Here is a 19,666-nt window from a genome sequence, read left to right as displayed (position 1 = left end):
CCTCTCGCAGCTTGTTTGCTGTTCATTGTTTGATTTCCCAGAGGAGCGTAAACACTGCGGCTCTCATGTGCTATCAAAACATTGGAGTTTTGATTAGATTATTACTTATTGAGATTTACTACAATGAAAAAAACTGATTGGTTTGTAATATTATAAAGCCACACTGTTTATTTTCGAGAAGCGAGATGGTCATTTGGCATGCTAACAAAGACGTCCTGATAAAGATTAAACTGGATCTGTTACGCCACACAAGGTGATGTTAGCTTTAAAGCGCTGACTCTCACATTAAACAAACAATTTAGTCTCGCTCTCCTTGTAATGCTATAATTGCCACATAAAGTTTGCTTGTTTGTGAGTCAATCTCCATTTCCAAGTATCCTCGGTCTCTACCACCCGTAAAATCAATTAAAAAGCCACATGAAGTGAAGTTTATGATCTGATAATTTCTGTTGTTATTCAGAGTCCACAGCCTGAGACCAATGTTGCTCCACTCACATTAGCTGAGCGCTAATCACAGCTTAGCTTGACTCAATGCAGTGTTGTAGGAAAGAAAATTCTTCTCTTATTTTTTTATATTTTGATGACCACTTGTGTCTCTTAAGGGTTGTAGGGTTTCTAGAGATGATTTCCAGTTGCTTAACTGTCACCCTCCTTTTTTTTGAATAGACATGGAAATGCACATTTAAAACTTAAATGGTTGTAATTCAAGAATGCTTTGGAATGTAGACGTAAAATTAGTCTTGTTTTAAAGAAGACATTTGACATTTTTGTCGAAGTGAAATAAATTAAGAAAGTGAAGCAAAAAGTTATAGAAGTTTGAGGTTATGGAAATGTACAATGTAAAACATTAATTATTCATATTTTATATAAAATATATATTTTCAAAACCTGAGCTACTCTAAAACTGCAGAAAAATCAAAGCCAAAAAATCTAAACAAGTTGTGTTTAAAATTTTTAGGTTGATATCTCAAAAAAAGAGCTTTCTGTGCGATTTTGTTTGGGTGCAGTACCAAACTTTTTCACTAGGGCACAACCAGACTCCATTACTGCCCATATAAGGGTGCCTCCATTTCCATATGTGTTTTGAGTGATCTGAACCATCATTTACACAATTCTCATACAATTAATGAAGTATAGATCCTATTCAGAAGTAGTATGGGAAGTTTGGCAGATTTTTATATGAATTCAACCTCTAAGAAACATACAAAGAAAACGCATATGCGTAATAGCTTCCTGCCACATCACAAACGGTGAATTTATTTTTTTTTTCTCAATATTTAAAACATTTTCAGACTTTTTTTCTAAAATAATCAAATGGATGCAATCTTTTGAACTCTTGGCATGAATACAAACTGTATTTTTCATGTTCATTGCTATTTCAAAATAAAGGTCTGAACACACTTTGAGTATGAAAAGTTGCAAATTGATAATTACGGCTCCTGTGTAATTTATTTTGAAAATCAGTCACCAAATATGGAAACTAGAGATTGTAAGCTTTCAAATGATATATAGTTTGTCAATATTACTTAAGGTCTTTTCTAAGATATTATTGTTTTAAAAATATAACGGCAAGCGTCCGCCCTGTGGGCCGTTAACAGAGGTGGTGAACTCAGCTAGATCTTGTTATCCTGGCTAATCTTTCCCTTTATCTTTGTGTTTCTTATAGCACGGCCGGTGTGGTATTCCTCAGCTCTTAGTACAGAGGTACTCGGAGGACTTCCAGCAGCCAGTGAAGGACGTGGCGTCCAGTCTGGATCAGATCAGAGTTAAACAACTCCGTAAGGAGCACCGCATGGCTGTGAGTTACTTTGGCAGATTTATTTAGCCAAATTAGATCATGATAATTGACTGCATTAGCACTGACATTCGGTCTTTGTGTTTTCTTTATCTCCGCAGATTCCCTCAGGAGGTTTGACTGACATGTGTCGGAAGCCAGCGTCTCCTGTTCATTTAAGCTCTGTGTCTGATTGGCTCGTGTCGATCGGAATGCCCATGTATTCTGCCCCTCTATTGGCTGCAGGTTTTGACACCCTGGGTTGTGTGTCATCCTTAAACGAGGCAAGAGCGAGGGAAGCTGGCTTGAAGGAGGACCATCACATACGTATTCTTCTCAGTGAAGCCCAACTAGTCACAGCCAGCAGCTCAGGACAGTCATAATACTAAAACGAGCTATTACGAACTAGAATAAATGGATCAAACTCTTCTGCCAGGTGAAGGGACAGACCTGGACAACAGCTGCCGAATTTTCCCCCAAGTTTTCGTCTTATAATCTCACGCCTTTTGGCTTTTACGATCTGGCTTCCAAGGACTGTTATGGTGGGCCAATCAACAGATGTTTCCATTGAAAAAGGATCACCTGTCGAAAGAAAGCACACTTTTTTTTCTGAAAATGTCTGCTTTTGTATGAATTTAAAGACTGTTTTGAAACCCTTTCTCACTTTTTCGGGAAGCGTGAGATTTATTTAGGAAAAAAACAAACTCTAAAGGAATAAAGGTTTTGTGCTTAAGCACATGAATATCAAGAGTATGTCACCTGGCCAAAGCAATATCATTTCATGCAGGTTTTGCTTATATAATATTACTTTATCTCTCAAACTAAGCATACAGTATATGAAAAGATGGGTGAGTCAAGTAAAGGGTGTTTCTAAAATACCCAAAAGCATGATGTTGCCATATGCACATTTTGATTTCAGGCCAATACTTGGTCACGGTTTTAGCAAGTATGTACTACGTTTGTACAAACCGTTGCATTTGTTTCTTTCTTCGTGGTTCCATTTTAGCCTCACTCCTTGTATTACGCTTAATATAATACTTTATATTTACAGCACATTTAATCTTCCCGGTCTTCTAAACGAACAATATTCACACAATATGCGTCACTTACTCGGCTGTTGCGACATATCAAAGTTTATTACTGTATCAATTTATGTTGCCTGTTATCTTGAAAATTATAGTCATGCATATTGTTTACCTCTCATCATACTCCTCTCTGGTGCGACTGATGCATCACACAGCTGTAATTTTCTTGCTGGAGTAAAATGTGTACAGGTGTTTTTTTTTTTTGTTTGTTTTTTCGTATGCCCCAGATTGCCTTGCACTTTGACTGGGGTGTTTTTGAAGACTTTTTTTTTTTTTTAATCTTAGAAAAAGCTTCAAGCTCTTGAAAGCACACAGTCTTAGCCTTAAAATAAGTCAAATCAAAACTGATACTGAATAGTTTGGGGGAGTGTTCTGACACTACTAGTGACCTACACAGACTGTAGCTTCAGCCATGTTTTAAAAATTAAGAAGAAAGCATTATTTATGTTTTGATTTTCCAAGTGAAAGTCAGTCACATCATTGTGTTGTTTTTGTTTGTGAGGAAAAAAAGGATGATTGATGGTCTGATTTACAATTATTTTTGATTATTTTGTTTGTCGTTCAGAACACATTGCAAATGGCGTGTGTGTTTCAGGGAGAATAAGGTGTTATGAGGTAACTAGGGATGGACATAACTTTACTTAAACAAAAAGGACAGCATCTGGCCGATTCGTTTCTAAATGAAAACTGAGCTTTAAGTACAAGATTAGCTGACAGACGTGTGTGACGTTATTTAGGCATTAGTATGAAATCATCACATTACATTGCTCCAAATTAAGCACAATGAAGAGTTTCTCGTGCAATCACTCTCAGGTGGTTTTTGATTGAGCAAGTGAGGTGAGAATTCACCTTGTTTCAGTGCATGCAGATGCTTCTGAAGATCGTTTGGTTTTATTCCAGTTACAGAAAGACACCAGTCATGCTTCCCCCAAGGCCTTGCAGTTTTATGAAACGGTGTCTTTTTGAATGCTCGCTTTAGAATTGTATTTCTCCCTCATGTCATTTTCTCTTGTATGTAATGCAGCACAATGTATTGACCGTAACGCTCAAGAATTTAATGAACATTTTAAATTGCAGTAGAGAATCGTTAGATTCCTTTAAATCAGAATGGTTGCCTTCAGATTGCTATCAGATGAGTGCTTTGATAACAATGAGGCTTTTTATGTATTTAAAATCGAAAATATATTTCATGAAATGTTACTGTAAAAAAAAAATGCACTTTATTAAAGAATGAATTTTTTTTTAATTCCATTGTGGAGAAAATGAGATTACAAATCGACACATTTACAGTTTGTCTCTTTTTTTTTTTTTTTAAGATGTTTGTTTTCAGGTCAAATGTTGATGGTTGAGTTGAGCTGTTTAAATATCAAATCTGTTAAAAATATAATCACTTGTTAATTAATTACAGAACTAACCATGACCAGTGATATAAAACTGGGTTTTAATTACATATATGAAATGATTAACTGAGGTTGCACATTCTGTATATGTAATTGATATTTAAATAACTTATTTTTGCTTTTACATCAAATGTAATTATTAGCTGGATTATACATCATAGAGCAATACTCTTTCACCTAGTTAGTTAGCAAGTGACATGCTTCAGTGACCACTGTAAAATACATGTATAAAAATGATTTTATCTGGTTTCAGTTCGCTAATGATTGTCCATAAAGGTTTTGCTTGTGTATTTACAAACAAAAATGTCTTAAAATATTTGTCCCTTTTGAGGTGTAATAAAAAAAAGAATATCATACACACTGACTGCTTTTCGTTACTGTGTGTGTCTGTTTTCAGCATCATCCAGTCTTCGGTGTCACATGATCCTTTTGATGAAGTTTTGCTGCTAAACATAGAATAAGTGTTTTAGTAGAAATCATAATACATTGTTTTTAAAAGATTATTTGAAAAATAGAAAGTTTAAAAGAACATCATATATCTGAAATAGAAATCTAATTTTTTTTTTTTTTGGAATTATTTGTATTTTCAAAGTACAAATAACTAGTTTCAACAGTACTCTATAAACATTGTTATTTGAGAACATGTAAACTAATCTTTATTTTACATTTTTTCTTTCTTTTGATAAAATAGTTAAAACGCTGCTTAAGACTGCAATTTTGCCATTGTTCACCCTTTGATTTAGCAATCACCAGACATGACGGGTGGGTTAAATAAAGACATAATTTCATTTGATTTACAATGCTTCAGTGAAATAAAAGATATAGTGTTGCACTATAAATAAAACCATTGTGAGACAGACTGCTTTTATCATTCTTCTAACACTTACTTACATGACTGAAAGAGTAGCTATAATTTAGGTTTGTTAGTTCAAATGGTCAAAAACTGCTCACTCATAAACCACCTTCTTGGCTGAATATTTAATTGAAATGGTTTCTATCTTTGTGCCTTAACAATAGTGACCTGGAAATTGCTTCCAAAAGCATAGCTTGTTTTTACACTAAAGCCTTCTGCCACTTTGACAAATGCCATTCGTTCATGATAGATAGATAGATAGATAGATAGATAGATCGGCTTTTTTGTCTTGTTTTTTTTATGAAAGATCCCTTTTGATTAAAATATTTGTAACTGATGAAATAATTAGTGGATTTGATGCTGATGCCTGATGATGTAGGCTAGGCTACTGGGCCGGTTTCACGTGTCGTCCGCCTGGTGGTGCTGAGCTCCGCATGGTAACGAGTGAGCGGGAGTTCGGTTGAACTTTTTCCTCCACATACGGTAATCTGACACCGACACTAACCCCAATAAGCAGAGGATGGATTCCCAACTTCATTCGCAAAAATAGCTCAGCAAGAGCAGACGAGAAAACACGGCTGAGCAGGGGACGAACATCTGAACTGCCCCGTTCGCGCGTATTTAATCTGTGGCTTCAGTTTTTTTTTTTTTTTTGTTGACTGAAAAGTTTATATCTAAAGAGGCGGATGGGTGACGACCATTCTCGGCGCTTCCATGTGAGGAGACGATGAAGAATTACAGCAGCAGCCCCCGTCTAAACAATCACACCGCGAGTCACAGCACAGATCGCAACAGCAGAAAGGGATTCTGGTTATCGGCTCTCAGGCTTCGCTTCTCCCTGCGCGATTATGCTTTCTGCATGGCCACACTGCTGCTCTTCTGTCTCGGCTCACTGTTTTACCAACTGAACGGAGGACCCCCTAAAGTTCTGCTGGAGATCAGGCAGTACCTCGGTAAGATTCGTGCTCTTCCTCTCGCTTTCCTCCGTGTTTGGATACTTGTACCGACTGCTGTGTCGTCACTGCATTCAAGTATCAACATTTCCTCTGTGTCGCCGAGGCAGATGTTGGATTCCCTCGGGTTTTTGTACGTTTTCTTGAATAGACGTGTTCGGACAGGTTTGCTTTTTCGCCTACTCAAAGGAAAACGTGTGTGGAGGATCTGTTTTATGGGGGGGTATTTACATATGTAAAATACATTTTAAAGAGATAGTCGATTAATTTTTTTTTGACTCACCCACATAGTGTTCCAACCATGTAATGATCAGTCACCATTAACTTCACATCTTTTTTTCCCAACAAATGAAACTTAAAGGCCACTGGGAAACTTGTCAATTGAAGAAAGCCATGCAAGATAACATGAGGCTATAAGTAAATGATGGCGAACTATCCATTTAACTTCTAATAATATAGATAGAAGAACTGTTTGTTTTCCATATTCAGTCTTTGTGCAGAATGTCAATTCACAAGAACGACAGAATATGCCATCTGATATAAAGTACTCATGTTCACTCTGTCAAAGCAACCCAACCCATATTTCATGCTGCATCTTTAATTCATCAGGCATCAACCTTTGTGTGTTCTTTCTACCTTTTATGTATGATCTGTCTGTGTTTAACACTTGCACTATAGTTTGTTAAAGGCTATTCTGAGGTTAGTGCAGTCTTTGCCTGCCTTGGTATGACAAGAAACCATTTTTGATACAAGCGGGTTTTGGCAATATAACCCATTTGAAGTCCATGCATATAGACAACATCAGGTCTAGTGGTCTCACATGGGTAATAAAGAGACAAAATTATTTTATAATTCCATTTTTTATTGTTTAATGTTTGCTGTATGTTCCATTGGGACAAAAGAAACAAGTGACTAGTTACAGTCTTGCCTATTTCTGCACTTGAATTTATGTTCAGCTGTTCAGTGCAGGTCTATTAGAGTGCGAGGTGAGCGATGCGTAACAGTCTTATGTAGTCATAAAGAGTAGTGTGTGTCATTGTGTTGGTATGATATTGAGAATAACATTAGCATGATGAGTATTGCATGCTTGCCTTCATTCTGCTAGAGTGTTTGTGAGAAAGGTCAGTTGCAGATGCCGTTGATACTCTGTCAGGTCATCTAACCCTATAAAGGCTGTTTCATATTTGATACATGCATTTCTAAGATATATATATATATATATATATATATAATTCTAATTCTATAATTAATATATAATTCTAAAAATGTTGTCCAGCCTCAAGATGAACATTTACTGGACTGATGCAACTTAGGTTTATTTGATTATCATTTCCTCCACCATAATTTACTATTTCTGCCTAACATCCCCTTTTGTATTCCACAAATAAAAAAAACTATACAGAGTAACAACAAGAGGGTGAGTAAATATGCATAAACTTTCATTTTTATTGGTGAACTATCCCTTTAAGCTAAGTCAGTGATGCATTCTTAAGGTGAACTTCAGCTTTTTCCAAGTGACTGCTAAGTGGTTTCTCATCCACATTGATCTGCTCAAGCCTCACCCTTAACCATCAACACCTTCACCAGGAGCACCCACGGTTTCCAGTCAGCTCCTTAACTCCCTCAAAACATGCTACACAGAGCCAGCCTTGTTCACTGCAACAGGGAGATACAGAAGCTTTGTAATGTTACAGCCACATGTGCATGTAGATTGCAACTCTTGAACTTCAATTCGTAAAACATCAACCATCCTCAATCAAATTAAAGGTAGAGTAGGCAATTTTGGAGCAGTTAGCAATAGCAAGCTAGCTTTTTTAAACCACGAGATCCCACCCCTTCAGAGTATCTCCAAAACGCATGAATACACACAGAAACTAACATTACAACAATAATGAACATAAACGGCTTGTGTGTATATACAGGGCAAACCTTTTGCAGAGTAGATGTAGCGTATTCTGGCTGTGGGAAATGAATGAACAAACGAGCTATGGACAGCCAGGGATGTTCAGCATTAAGAAAGAATGGAGAATAAGACTAACTGTGCCAAAAACATTGATAATGAGCTTGTGTTTAGTGATGGAGACAGACTCCAGTCAGAAACACTCACTGACCCTCATACTGTGGTGACAGACTCATGCTGTCACAGTCCTTATTAGTGTTCCCCTCATAAGACACAGTTTCGTTGTTTCATACATTATTAAAGATTTGGTGCATTGATGTATGGTTTATACTTTATTTCGATGGTCCATTTTAGACATTCTACTGTGACTTTACAAATACAAGTCAACTTACTTTCATTAGAGTATTAGTAGACTGTTAAAAAGACCAGATATGATCTGGTCAAAAGAATGATCTGGCCAATGGACGAACATTACAGGTCAGAAGAAGTCGGATTGGATCAGATCATTCTCAATATTTATGGAGGTCATCACACCGGTATATGGAGACGAGTTTGTTGTGGTGTCCATGATGAGGCCTTCACAGGGCTGATGAGGCTGGCACTTCAGGGATGCGTTGTGGTCGTGTCCAGGTGCAGGTTCACCGTCTGATCTGGATACGGCCCGGATCCGGCTGACTTCAGTAAACCTCGGAATAAATGGAAAGACTTACATTAGCGTACATGCCGTTTTTCTTATGATGTAACGAGTACATCAGGTGTTTTAGGAAGTGTCCCCGGTTCCCGCTGACCTAATCTACCGGTATGCAGCATAATAATCATTAAATTAAAGGTTCTCTAAGCGATGTGGGGCCAAATCATTTTTTGTCACATACATCAAACGTCTCCACTATCGGCTAGCTGCCTGTCCCCTAAACACACTGTAAAAAAACGCGGTCTCTGTAGACACCACAGGCTCCAAAAACAATCATGTCTCACCCGGACCACGAAACCTAACAAACAGTGTTCCAGCCAATCACTGGCAAGAAGTATTTGAGGGTGGGTCTGGGGGGTTAGTGCGCGTGCACATGAAGGGTGTGTGTGTGTGAAGGAGATAGAAGCATCAGAGGGAAGTTTGAAAAATGGCCGACACACGACCAAAGAGACGTCGTTCTGAAGAACAAATTAAAAAGAAGAAGGAGTTGGATGAAGAATGTGCGAAGTTCCGAATTTACATCGGTAGCAAAGCTTTTGAACGATGGCGAGAACTCCGGCGGCAGAAGGGCTTCCAGTCCGACATTCAGATTGCTCTGTTTTTGCTGGACAGGTGGGTAACGTTAAATTGTTTTTTTCTTCTAAATTGACGCTTATGTTCGCCAAACCCACACAAGGATATAATTTGCTAGAAATGCACGTTCACAATTATTTCAGGAAGCACGGAATGGAGGGGGAGGAGATGAGATGCGGCGGAGGGAGGGTCTAGCTAGCCTCCGATTTGTTTGAAAATATTCCGAACGTCAACAACACCCAGGATCGCTCAGAGAACCTTTAATTTGAATAATAGAAATGTATAATGTGAATGCCAGATAAAAGAGGTGTGATTTTAGTCTAGATTTGAACTGAGAGACTGGGTCTGCTTTCTGGGCAATGTTAGGGAGACTGTTCCAAAGTTTAGGTGCTAAATAAGAAAAGGATCTACCACCAGCAGTTGATTTTGATATTCTTGGTATTAATAACTGGCCAGAATCGAGATTGCAATAGACATGAAGGACTATATTGCGTTAAGAGCTTGTTCAAGTACTGGAGAGCTGAACCATTTAGTTCTTTGTAGGTAGGTATACAGCAATATTTTAAAATGTATACGCTGTTTAATAGGGAGCCAATGCAGTGTTGGCAGTTAAATGTAAGGGTTTGGGTTAATGGAATAAGTTCACAGTAGTTGAAAACTAAGTTACTTGCTGTATAGTCAGTAGAATGTCTGTTGGGAAGCATTACAATAAAGCTTTAGATATTAAGCAGACAGTCTACTAATACTCTAATGACTGCTAGTTGACATGTTTTTGCAAAGTAGTTACTCAGTTAGTAGAATGTCTAAAAGTGGACCATCAAAATAAAGAGTTACTTAATTTTGTGATAAAACTTCTCCAGGATGTCTGTATGACTCTGTATGGCTTTGATGGACACCGGTTTCTCAGTCTGTACCTTGTCAAGGATGAATCTCAGTATTCACATGGTATATTTTTTAGGTGCGTTTTGATACACTGCTGTTATTAATGTTCTCTCCCTAATCTGGGGAGAGCAGTTTGTTTTCAGTCCATCTGACAGCAGCTGATTGGCGGGACCTTTTAAAAACATTTTTGCCAGTGTGCTCTGGGCTGTGCGTCTCGGAGTTTGTGAAATATCAATCTCCGGATGAGAGAGAGAGAGGTTTGCAGGGTATGAGTGGGGGTCACTGAGTCTCTCTCTCTCGCTCTCTCGCTCTCTCTCTCTCAATATTTTTTAAGCAGGAGGATGAGCATTTGTCCTATTTACTTTAAGAGCAGGTGTTACTTTTGGCTTGGCTGATTTGGTGTGTGTGAGCACTTTTGTGTTAAGTCAACATCTTGGACGGTGCTCAAGTGCAACGTTGTTTTGTATCTCAACTAGTGTGAGGAAGTTCAGAATGGTAATCAGTCTCTACACTCCAGTGGTATATCTTTACCTTTCAACTAACTTTGTTTTTCATGATGATATGTGGGTTTCAGATTTGTGCTGCAAAGTTTAAAGTGTATTGTTTGTACATGTGTATACACTACTGTTCAAAAACACTTTTGAAGGAAATTAATACTTTTATTCAGCAAGGATGAGCATCAAATTGCTAATCCACAAATTAGAATGATGTATGAAGGATAGGGTTGGGTATCGAGAATCGAGTATCGATTGGAACCGAGACTAACTTTTCGTTTTTCCCGGAATCGTTCAAAAGTAAAAATTTCGATTCCTAGTTTCGATATTCACAGTCCACCGAGCGGAAGAAGAAACCGCTGAACAACACCAACGAAGAAGCGTCTACCGGAAGTGTTGGCATAACTGCGCGAGTCAAACATGAGTAGCTTACGTCGGGGATCCAAAGTGTGGCTTCACTTTTCTAAAAATAACGAAATCTCTGCAAAATGCAAAATTTGTGACAAAAGGAGTATTTTTACAGAAGGAGTATTTCCTTCAGAAAGGCCGTTGGTTAGCAAGGTTAGCTAAACTTTTTTGACCCTGCCTCTTAAAAGAATCGGAATCGAGATTCGTTAGGAACCGGAATCGAAACAAGGAATCGGAATCAGAATCGTTCAAATTCAAACGATACCCAACCCTAATGAAGGATCATGTGAAAACGGGAATAAAAAAAATCAGCGTTGCCATCACAGGAATTAATTACATTTTAAAATATATAAAAGGGCAGTTTAAATTGTAAGAATATTTCACAATGTTACTGTTAAAATCACAATTAGCAATGTTAAATGTTACTGGCACAAACTTTTGAAGGTATATTGAAACTGAAAGAGGGAGGACCTCTTATGCCCGTTACCAGCAGATTTGAGTGGCACGTGTTTGTGTTGCTGTCTGAGGAGTTTATGGCAGTTCGGCAGTTCTGTGTGACTTATAGCGGGTCATAGAAACACTGGGTGTGTTTGTGCCATTAATCGTGTTTTATGTTGCCTTGACTTTCCCTCTTAGACTATAATATCACACTCGTGCACACATAAATAACAGCTGCTGAGAGGTTTTTATGGTTAAACAAACCAGCCAACTTACAGAGGTATCTCTGGCTCAATATGAATTATAGTGGAATGTTGGAAGGCCACCGCAAACACAAATTAACACTCTTTAAGAGATTATCTTGATCTTAAGTTTGTGATTTTTTTTTTTTTTTTTTTTTTAACAGTATAACCTCTAAGGTTTGAAGAGGTTAATCCCTAACCTCTTCTCTTGCCAGAACAATTTCCCATTTCATATGTGCTGTCTGTTTATCTCAACTGAGGTTTGCTAACCCCTTGGGGGTTTAAGGAGTTTATTAAAGCTAATAATTAATTAAATCATAAAATCATAAATTTCTCATTTTGAGAAATAAAAACCTTACTAAAAATGACTAAAATACTGATACAAGATATTCAACAAGCAAAATTGTGGGGCCATAAATACTGAATCCAGATTGACTGTGCATTTGCTAAGATATTTCACTACAAACATGTTATCTAATATCATACATTGTCAAAGTAACATCAGTGGAAAATGGAAGGAGCTTTGGAGTTTTTTTAATTTGTAAAAAAAAAAAAAAATCCCTTTGTAATAATGTGCATTAAAGAGGCCAAATTATGCCCTAAGTCTTTGTAGTTTTTGGGGTCTACTATAGAATAGGTTTCACTTTTCACGCTTAAATGTTCAAAAAACATAATTTTTCCCATAATTTGTTTAGTACCTGTCTCTGTGAACCCCCTACTTCTGAAAAAGCTCTGATTGGTCAACCATTTCAAATATGTTTTGGAAATGTCACTTCTCTTACCATAACTAGTGATGTGTACCGATAATTTTCGGCCGATTACGATACCGTTTTTTTTACAAGCAAACTGTCCGATGCGTTTTCTGTGTTTGGTTGTTTTTTCTTGAAACTACATAAAACTGGCCTTAAATTAAAACATTAACTGTAACTGTGAAGATGTTTTGGCTCGGTGTAAAGAAAAAAGGTCTTTACCAGTAATACTAAATAAAACCAAAATAAATAAATATTAAAAGTGAAAACGAGTAAAACAAAGATGCCACAGCAGGTGCGTTTTAAATCAAATTAAGTCAATGTCAATGATAATAGAGAATAGCTTTGGAGTGGATATTGTGCTTTGCAGACTTTTTTCGTGCTCAGACAGCAACATCACACTCTAAAGAAAAATATAAAAAAGCACAGTAGATCCTCTTAGAAAATAGGGCCAATTTCATGTTGACGCAAGTGAACCTTGAACTTGGGTCCATCTTTCCACCTTTGTTACACTCATATTCCATTGAATGTCTCTCTTTTCGTCTGTTTCTGAAGTAGGGCTACTGTGTGATTTTTGAGCATGAGAGTGCCTTGACCCATTTACTGGACCATTTAAAGGAAAAAAAGACTAATGGCACAAAGCTATAGGAGCGAGCAGCACATTTGAGTTTTGCCAGATGCATATGACAGTCACACTGGAACAATTAGACATGCGCTGACAAATTTTAAAAAAAAAAGGCAAAACACTTTTGCTTCACAGTCTTTGGGGTTCATAATCGCAAAAATAGGAATTGTGAAAAATGTTATATAAAAACAGACGCACAAACAAGCATATAATCTTCATTTAGCTGCACGGTCTCTGCTCCACTCATGTACGTGTGATTTTTGGCAGATCCCATCTTTGCACTATATTACACTTTGCATGCTTCCAGTGACCAGCTAAAGAAATGAGGGATTGATTCTCATTTTATTTCATTTATTTATTTCACTCTTCCCCGTTTGACAGATTTATGCAGTGACTCTCTTAAACTCGCAGGCCAACTCCTCCAGAGGGGTGCAGGTGGGAGCTTTTACAGCAGGAAATGAGTGTGCTGAGCTGTCAGTCATATTTTGCTGGGCATTTAATGTAAACAGTGTAAGTTGTTGGTGGACATACGGTTGTCAGATTGTTGACTTGAGTATTAAAATCCCACATTACTGAATGTTATCCTATGAGAGTGGAAAAAACAGAAAGGAGTTTATAGACTCTGAAAGGACTGGACACCAGACAATGTGGATCTATTATTTGACATTTGAACTTTCAGTGAAATATGTGCATAGAAGGAGGGAGGCTCTCCTGGCGAAGTGGTTTCCTGAATGTTTGACTAGCACAAATAGCCTTTATAAGATCAGAGTTCCTTCATGTTCTCTTTCTTGCATACAAAGACGTCTTTCTTTTAAATCCTGCTTGTATCAGTTCAGGTATGTGTGGTTGAAACCTTCAAAAAAAAAAAAATGCCTTAATTTCAGTCAATTACCTTTTTGTTATTGAACACATGTTGTAACTTCACAGGTTGAGAAAAATATTAAATGGTCCAAAACAAACAGCAAACAAAGTAGACAATAGGCTAATTTTTGATTGCAGTTGCGGTTTGGACCATTTACCCTCTTTCCCAGACTGCAAAATTACTAAATTAGTTCAATTACAACACCTAATTATTAATGAAACCCCAAAGTCATTAAAGTTTCAGTACTTTGTGCGTACAGCTGCTCAAACACAGTCAGGCCCATTTCAGACAACGCATGATCACAGAATTGTTTCCTCTTTCACATCTCCTTGTGTTGGAACTGACATACGCACAAAACATATACGTCTTGCGAGAATTATTGTAAACAGTCCGTTATGTCTAAAAGCAAACTCACACACTACAGAGCTGCTGTGCTCATACTACACAAGTTTTCTTGTCATCTATTGTCGTCTTGTCGGAGCAGAGTGCATACAACTGTGCCTTCGGTCCTAAAGTGACAGCAGCCTATAAATCAATGTTTGTTTGTTTTTTACATTTAATTATTTAGGCCTATTACATTTCTGTTCCTAGACTGTACTTTTTTTGTAACTTTGTTCTATTGTATTTATCTATGCTTGTAATTTGTGTATTGTTGTTTTTTGTTACTGACCGTTCACTTGCCTTTAATAATGTTTGAACTTAAGTCAGGCTAGTAGTTTTTACTGTAGGATCATACTCGGTGTGTGCTTTAAGTAATAAATGGAAAGCAAAGTGACATTTGCCCCCCCATTTATTTTTGATCCATGACTCAAATACCGTAATATGATCTGAACCGTGAGTTTTGTGATCCATTGCATCACTACTCGTTAGTTACTATTACTGTGCTCTACTGTTATTACTATTATATATTCTCAGTGGCAGAAAAAAGTACACTTTATATACATAAATTCTTGGCATAAGTGAGAAGTCAAAATGTGACTGACGACATTTGAAACACTAGAAGCAGTGTTGTGGTTCTGTAACTCTTTGTTATGACTTTTGGAGCTCAGGTCAAGTCTTGAGTTCAGAAAGGACAGTCACATATTTTGGCAGTGGTCTGACAGTGAGGATCTTTTAGGTGAGGGGGATATGCTAGGTGTGGTATTTCACATCTGCACAGATTCCTTCTCTGGGAAGAACATCTCGCAAATCTGTAAAAACGCATTTCAAACTGTGATTCTCTCACTCTAACCAGATGCCGAGGAAGCCACAGTGGAGTTAATGATAAGGCATACAATTTTGAAGTAGCCATTTGATGCATTACTATCCTGAACTCTAATGCGACACAGCGTTTTGAACTAAAAAACTTGAGTCTCTTTCCCAACTGTTTTCCTTGCGAAAGGTTGAGGGCACAGCTGGCATTGGCACAAACGTGTGGGTGGCAGAGTCAGTGGTATTTTGGGTGGGGCACATTTACCAGTGTCATTAACACAGCAATTGAAGATAATTTCTGAAAACGTTCTTGTTTGGAGTGGAAATTCATTCCTTACGTCCCTTGTCCTTCTAGGCCCCCTGGAACCTAAAGATCCTTTTGTGTTGTGTCGTGTCAACTGTTTCTTCTCAGCTGTTTTCTCTTTACTTGAAGAGCATTTCGAATATAAGTACCAGATCTTGCCATTTGGACTGGGTCATTGATCTCCCTAATGATGCAAGTTTGAAGAACCCCTCAACCCCAGGATGGAGAACATTCCACAAGTTATGTCATGATCTTTCCAGCTTCATCCTGAGAACATAATCTGTAAACTTCCTTCCAAGTGTTTCCATATGAGCTTGTCTTTCTTTGGTAATGCTATTTAAGGGAGCCAAAGCCAAAGACAAAGGTGTTTTATGATAGCCATCTTCAGTCTGATTGTTCATTAAAAGGGTTTTGATGATGAAGTGTTCTGGCAGATCACTATATCTTGTTTGGATGGGCTGTCTGTCCTGCATTACAATTTGCAAGCCAGCTGTTTTACTAATTTACTGCTTGTGAAAGAACAGAAGTACCCGCTCTAAAATAGCAACCTTAAGTATATGCTGGGCAGATATGGCAGCCATGCCCGACCCTTTGTGTGTAACCACTGTACGCTTGTTGGGGAACGTGTACATGTGTGTGTCTATGTTGTGTGTGCACAGCGCAGAGCTTTCATGTTTTATGTTGGCCGAGCAATGGAAGTGGCATTCAGTTGGTTGTTTTGAAATTTTTCCGGTTTTTCACATGCAGGGCCAGCTTGCATTGAGTAATTTAGTTCAATCATTGCCGTCAGTTCCTGCATGCCTCGCGTTTGACTTGTTCTATGGTTTTCAACTGGTAGACTGACGACCAGTAATGTAAAAACAATGCTAAATGAAAAACGTCCATTGACTCTCCTCTGTGTTCGATTTAGAGAGGATAAGATCAGTTTTAAAGATTAAACATGCTCAGGATATGCAAGAGATGTTGGCAGATTCAAGTCTCTTACCACCCCTACTTTCCTGTAATAGGTCAAATTTCTAAAATGTTTTTGAAAGATTTATTTAATTTATTTAATGGCAAAGCTGAATTTTCAGCAGCCATTACTCCAACCTTTATAATCCTTCAAAAATCAGTCTAATATGCCGTTTTGGTGCTCAAGAAACAGTTTTTATGATGTATCTGTCATTACTTTTAACAACATGACCTGTGAAATTTCTTGGTTTTCGTCACTGGTTATTCTGCACATTAAACATTGTTTATATAGGTGACATCGTCTTTCATTCTTTAAAGAGAATGTGTCTTTAGAGATGACTCAGGGATGGACCTCATTGCTGTATATTTTTCCACATCACTCTGATATTGAGCAATAATAATTGTGAAACATACTACAGCAGATGCAGATTATTAAACACCACAAAATATCTGACATCCTGTCAAGGATAATGTTCTTTTTTTGCAGCAAGTTGCACAAGCCAGGCATGCTATTTTCTTGAATTCTGTGCTATTCACATACAGCCAACTAACAACATTCAACACACTCAAATGCCGTTTAGTGTGATAGTGTAACTGTTAGAGCAAGTGAAACAGTGCTGCGTTACCTCAAGTGTAGTTCGGTTGAATGAAATGTCCTTATTTCTATATATCCGCGCTGGCCTGGTATATGTCTCTCATCAGCAATTGCACCCCTGCTTCACACCACAGTCATGTTAAAAACATCATTGTATTCACTCATCCATAAAAGATACATCAGCTTGACGAAAAAATCTACAATTCCGCTTAATGATTTGCGTCATCAATATACGCCTTTTGTTATTTTAAGTGGATAGTGACCCCTGGTGGCGAAATATCCCACTGATTGTACCTTTAAGAGACTTGCCTGTGTTCTGCAAAATTAATTACATATAGTCATACCTCAAACATAAATGTCAAAGCCGCTGTTTTGCTTTTGAAATGTACTTTGCTGTCAAGTTACGGAAGGGCTACAATGGTTGTACGATTCGTCAACCATATATTGTAACCATACATACTTGTGGAAGGTTTTTCAAGTATTATTAACCACAGCACACACCATATTATACCCATAAATTCTAGAGGGATTATATGATGAATTTACATCCTAATAAACTGACACTGTGACTTAACAGCTCTATTAATTTCATGTCATAGCAGTTGTACTAAGAATTAAGAAACAGTTCATCTTTAACTAAACTTTATATTTTTTTAAGAATAACTTATTCCCACTGATTTTGCTCTCAAATGTGCACAAGCAAGATTAAGATCTGAGAGCTACTACAGTATGGTAGAGGATAGTTTATAAGCTAATGTCTGTTTTTCACTTAAAGTTAGACTTCAGAAGACTAGAATGCAGCACATAAGTGAAATGGATTGCAAAAAAAATTATACTTGTGTGGTTTTTATCATTTTCGTGGCTTGCCAATCCGTTGCGCTAGCAGCCATTCCCTTTAATGTATAGGAATGAACTTCATAGTGTTTGATCTGTGTCATGTGAGGCTGTGCTTGTGTGTGTGATCCCATATTAGTATATCTGATTTATTTTATTCATTGAAGTTATAGAAGTTTCTGCAATAGACTAATTTTTCCTTGTTTGTATGCTTGTCTGTATAAATGAGTTGTCTACAAAAATCAGGAAATGGTGTATCAGAAACAGTTTGTAGTGTCTGAAAATGTGAGTGAAATATGAGAGAAAAAAAGCTTTACTCTTGGACTCCCGGAACTCGCGTATAGGAGCACTGATGTGATTAATGAATGTAGGAATTAGAAAAATCAGACAATTTTAACATGGAAAAGAATGAAATGCCTTGAGGAAAGGAGTGACAGATATTTCCGAAGGAAATCATGCAATGATGAGACCGGTTTTGTTTATACATTCTCTTCCAAACATGTGTCTGCTTTTTCCACTGTTTTCTTCTGCTCGATCCAAGTCACACCCTTTACTTTCTCTCTCTGCGTCTTTCTTCACCTTAGGCTTTCATATGATTTTTAATGGCCCATGTTGATGCTCTGGTGGTGTGCCGTTGTTCAGCGCTGTGCCACAATTTAAATGTAGAAGTTATTGTCTATCTCCAGATGTATATGAGCTTTGACTTCAACATAGTTACAGCTAAACCACCATAAATAGTTTTGACAACATCTCCACAAAGACTCTTTTACAGGCTTTAATAACTTCACATTAAGCGTTACTCTGCCCTCCCTAACAGAGCACTTCGATACAAAAGAGGGGTACCAGATCCCAAACCACCCACACAGCCGGTCTCATCTCCAGGCCCACAGGCCGTTTCACTCTTTGTTTTATCATGGCTTTTGGCTTTTTTTATTTGGGCTGTAAAGTTGCCAAGTAAGATAAGCCCTCCTTCATGACTCCATATCCGATGAGTGGCTAGTCAAGTGGCAAAGAATGTAGGACGGCCTGCACTGGTTTTGGCTTTTGAAATATAGCTTTATTTGTTTTCTTCATGCTTGTTTGTTTCCCACTGAAAACAACAGCTTTAGTTTGTAAAGACAACATCTGGAGCTGTAATGTTATACTACTCGCATTGGGTTGGATGTGTGCCTAGTGGAGAAATCGTGATGACAATTGTTAGTAGTTTTGTGTTGTTTTTGTTTTGCAGTATTTTATAAAGTGTACTATTGGTATATTAGCTGCTTAAAAATATATCATTTTGTTTATTAAAAAAAATATTTTAGAATCTTGTCTGCCGTTTAGTTGTCAGACATTTGGGATCCTGTAGGGAAGAACTCTGAAGTGGCAACAAAGATTGATGATAGCAATATGGTTTTTACTAAAATTAAAACTAAAATTACTGCTTTCTCCTTCAGTGATTCTGCTTGTTAACATCAGGTGTCTTCAATGTTGGCAATATAATTAATCTTTGATGTCTGTCTGCTATTTAGATATTTTTGTTTACATTTTTTTGTGTAAATTTGACTCATTTTAAATGGTTAACTTTTAAGGAATTAATTTGATTTAATTATTACTCTATTCTAATTTGTTCAATTTTAATTAATAATATTGCTTGTAATCTGTTCCCACAATTGTATTGTATAGCGTATTCATTTTTACAGTGGGAACAGAACTCAGGAATTTTTAGATGCGTCTTTAAGCTTCTTTTTCTAAGACTTTTGTTTTTAATTGTTAATGTTTTACCTTAAAACTTCTGATGCAAAGTAAAACAAGAAGTTATTGACATATAAATATACCAGCAATTAAAAAGTAGTGCAAATAGTGTAGCAATAATGGAACTG

General features: G+C 37.2%; 2 protein-coding genes across 8 annotated transcripts in view; both read left to right on the top strand.

Moving 5' to 3' along the window:
- Positions 1-4,623, top strand: part of sash1a (SAM and SH3 domain containing 1a) — a 206,053-nt gene extending 201,430 nt beyond the window's left edge. For all 6 annotated transcript variants that reach the window (XM_039693450.2, XM_089118695.1, XM_039693457.2 and 3 more), the window contains 2 exons: positions 1,667-1,798; positions 1,897-4,623. In XM_039693450.2, the coding sequence (XP_039549384.2) occupies positions 1,667-1,798; positions 1,897-2,157 (393 nt within the window). In that variant the 3' untranslated portion in view covers positions 2,158-4,623. The remainder of the gene's footprint in view (positions 1-1,666; positions 1,799-1,896) is intronic.
- A 914-nt stretch (positions 4,624-5,537) lies between these two features.
- Positions 5,538-19,666, top strand: part of usta (uronyl 2-sulfotransferase a) — a 52,222-nt gene continuing 38,093 nt past the window's right edge. The window contains exon 1 of one of the 2 annotated variants that reach the window (XM_039693459.2): positions 5,538-6,065. In XM_039693459.2, coding sequence (XP_039549393.2) covers positions 5,840-6,065 — 226 coding nt within the window. In that variant the 5' untranslated portion in view covers positions 5,538-5,839. The remainder of the gene's footprint in view (positions 6,066-19,666) is intronic. The other variant, XM_039693460.2, reaches the window with a different exon arrangement.

This window comes from Pimephales promelas, chromosome 13, assembly GCF_988280905.1.
Source record: "Pimephales promelas chromosome 13, fPimPro1.hap1.1, whole genome shotgun sequence".
Taxonomy (NCBI): domain Eukaryota; kingdom Metazoa; phylum Chordata; class Actinopteri; order Cypriniformes; family Leuciscidae; genus Pimephales; species Pimephales promelas.
This window is presented reverse-complemented; position numbering and strand designations above follow the sequence as displayed.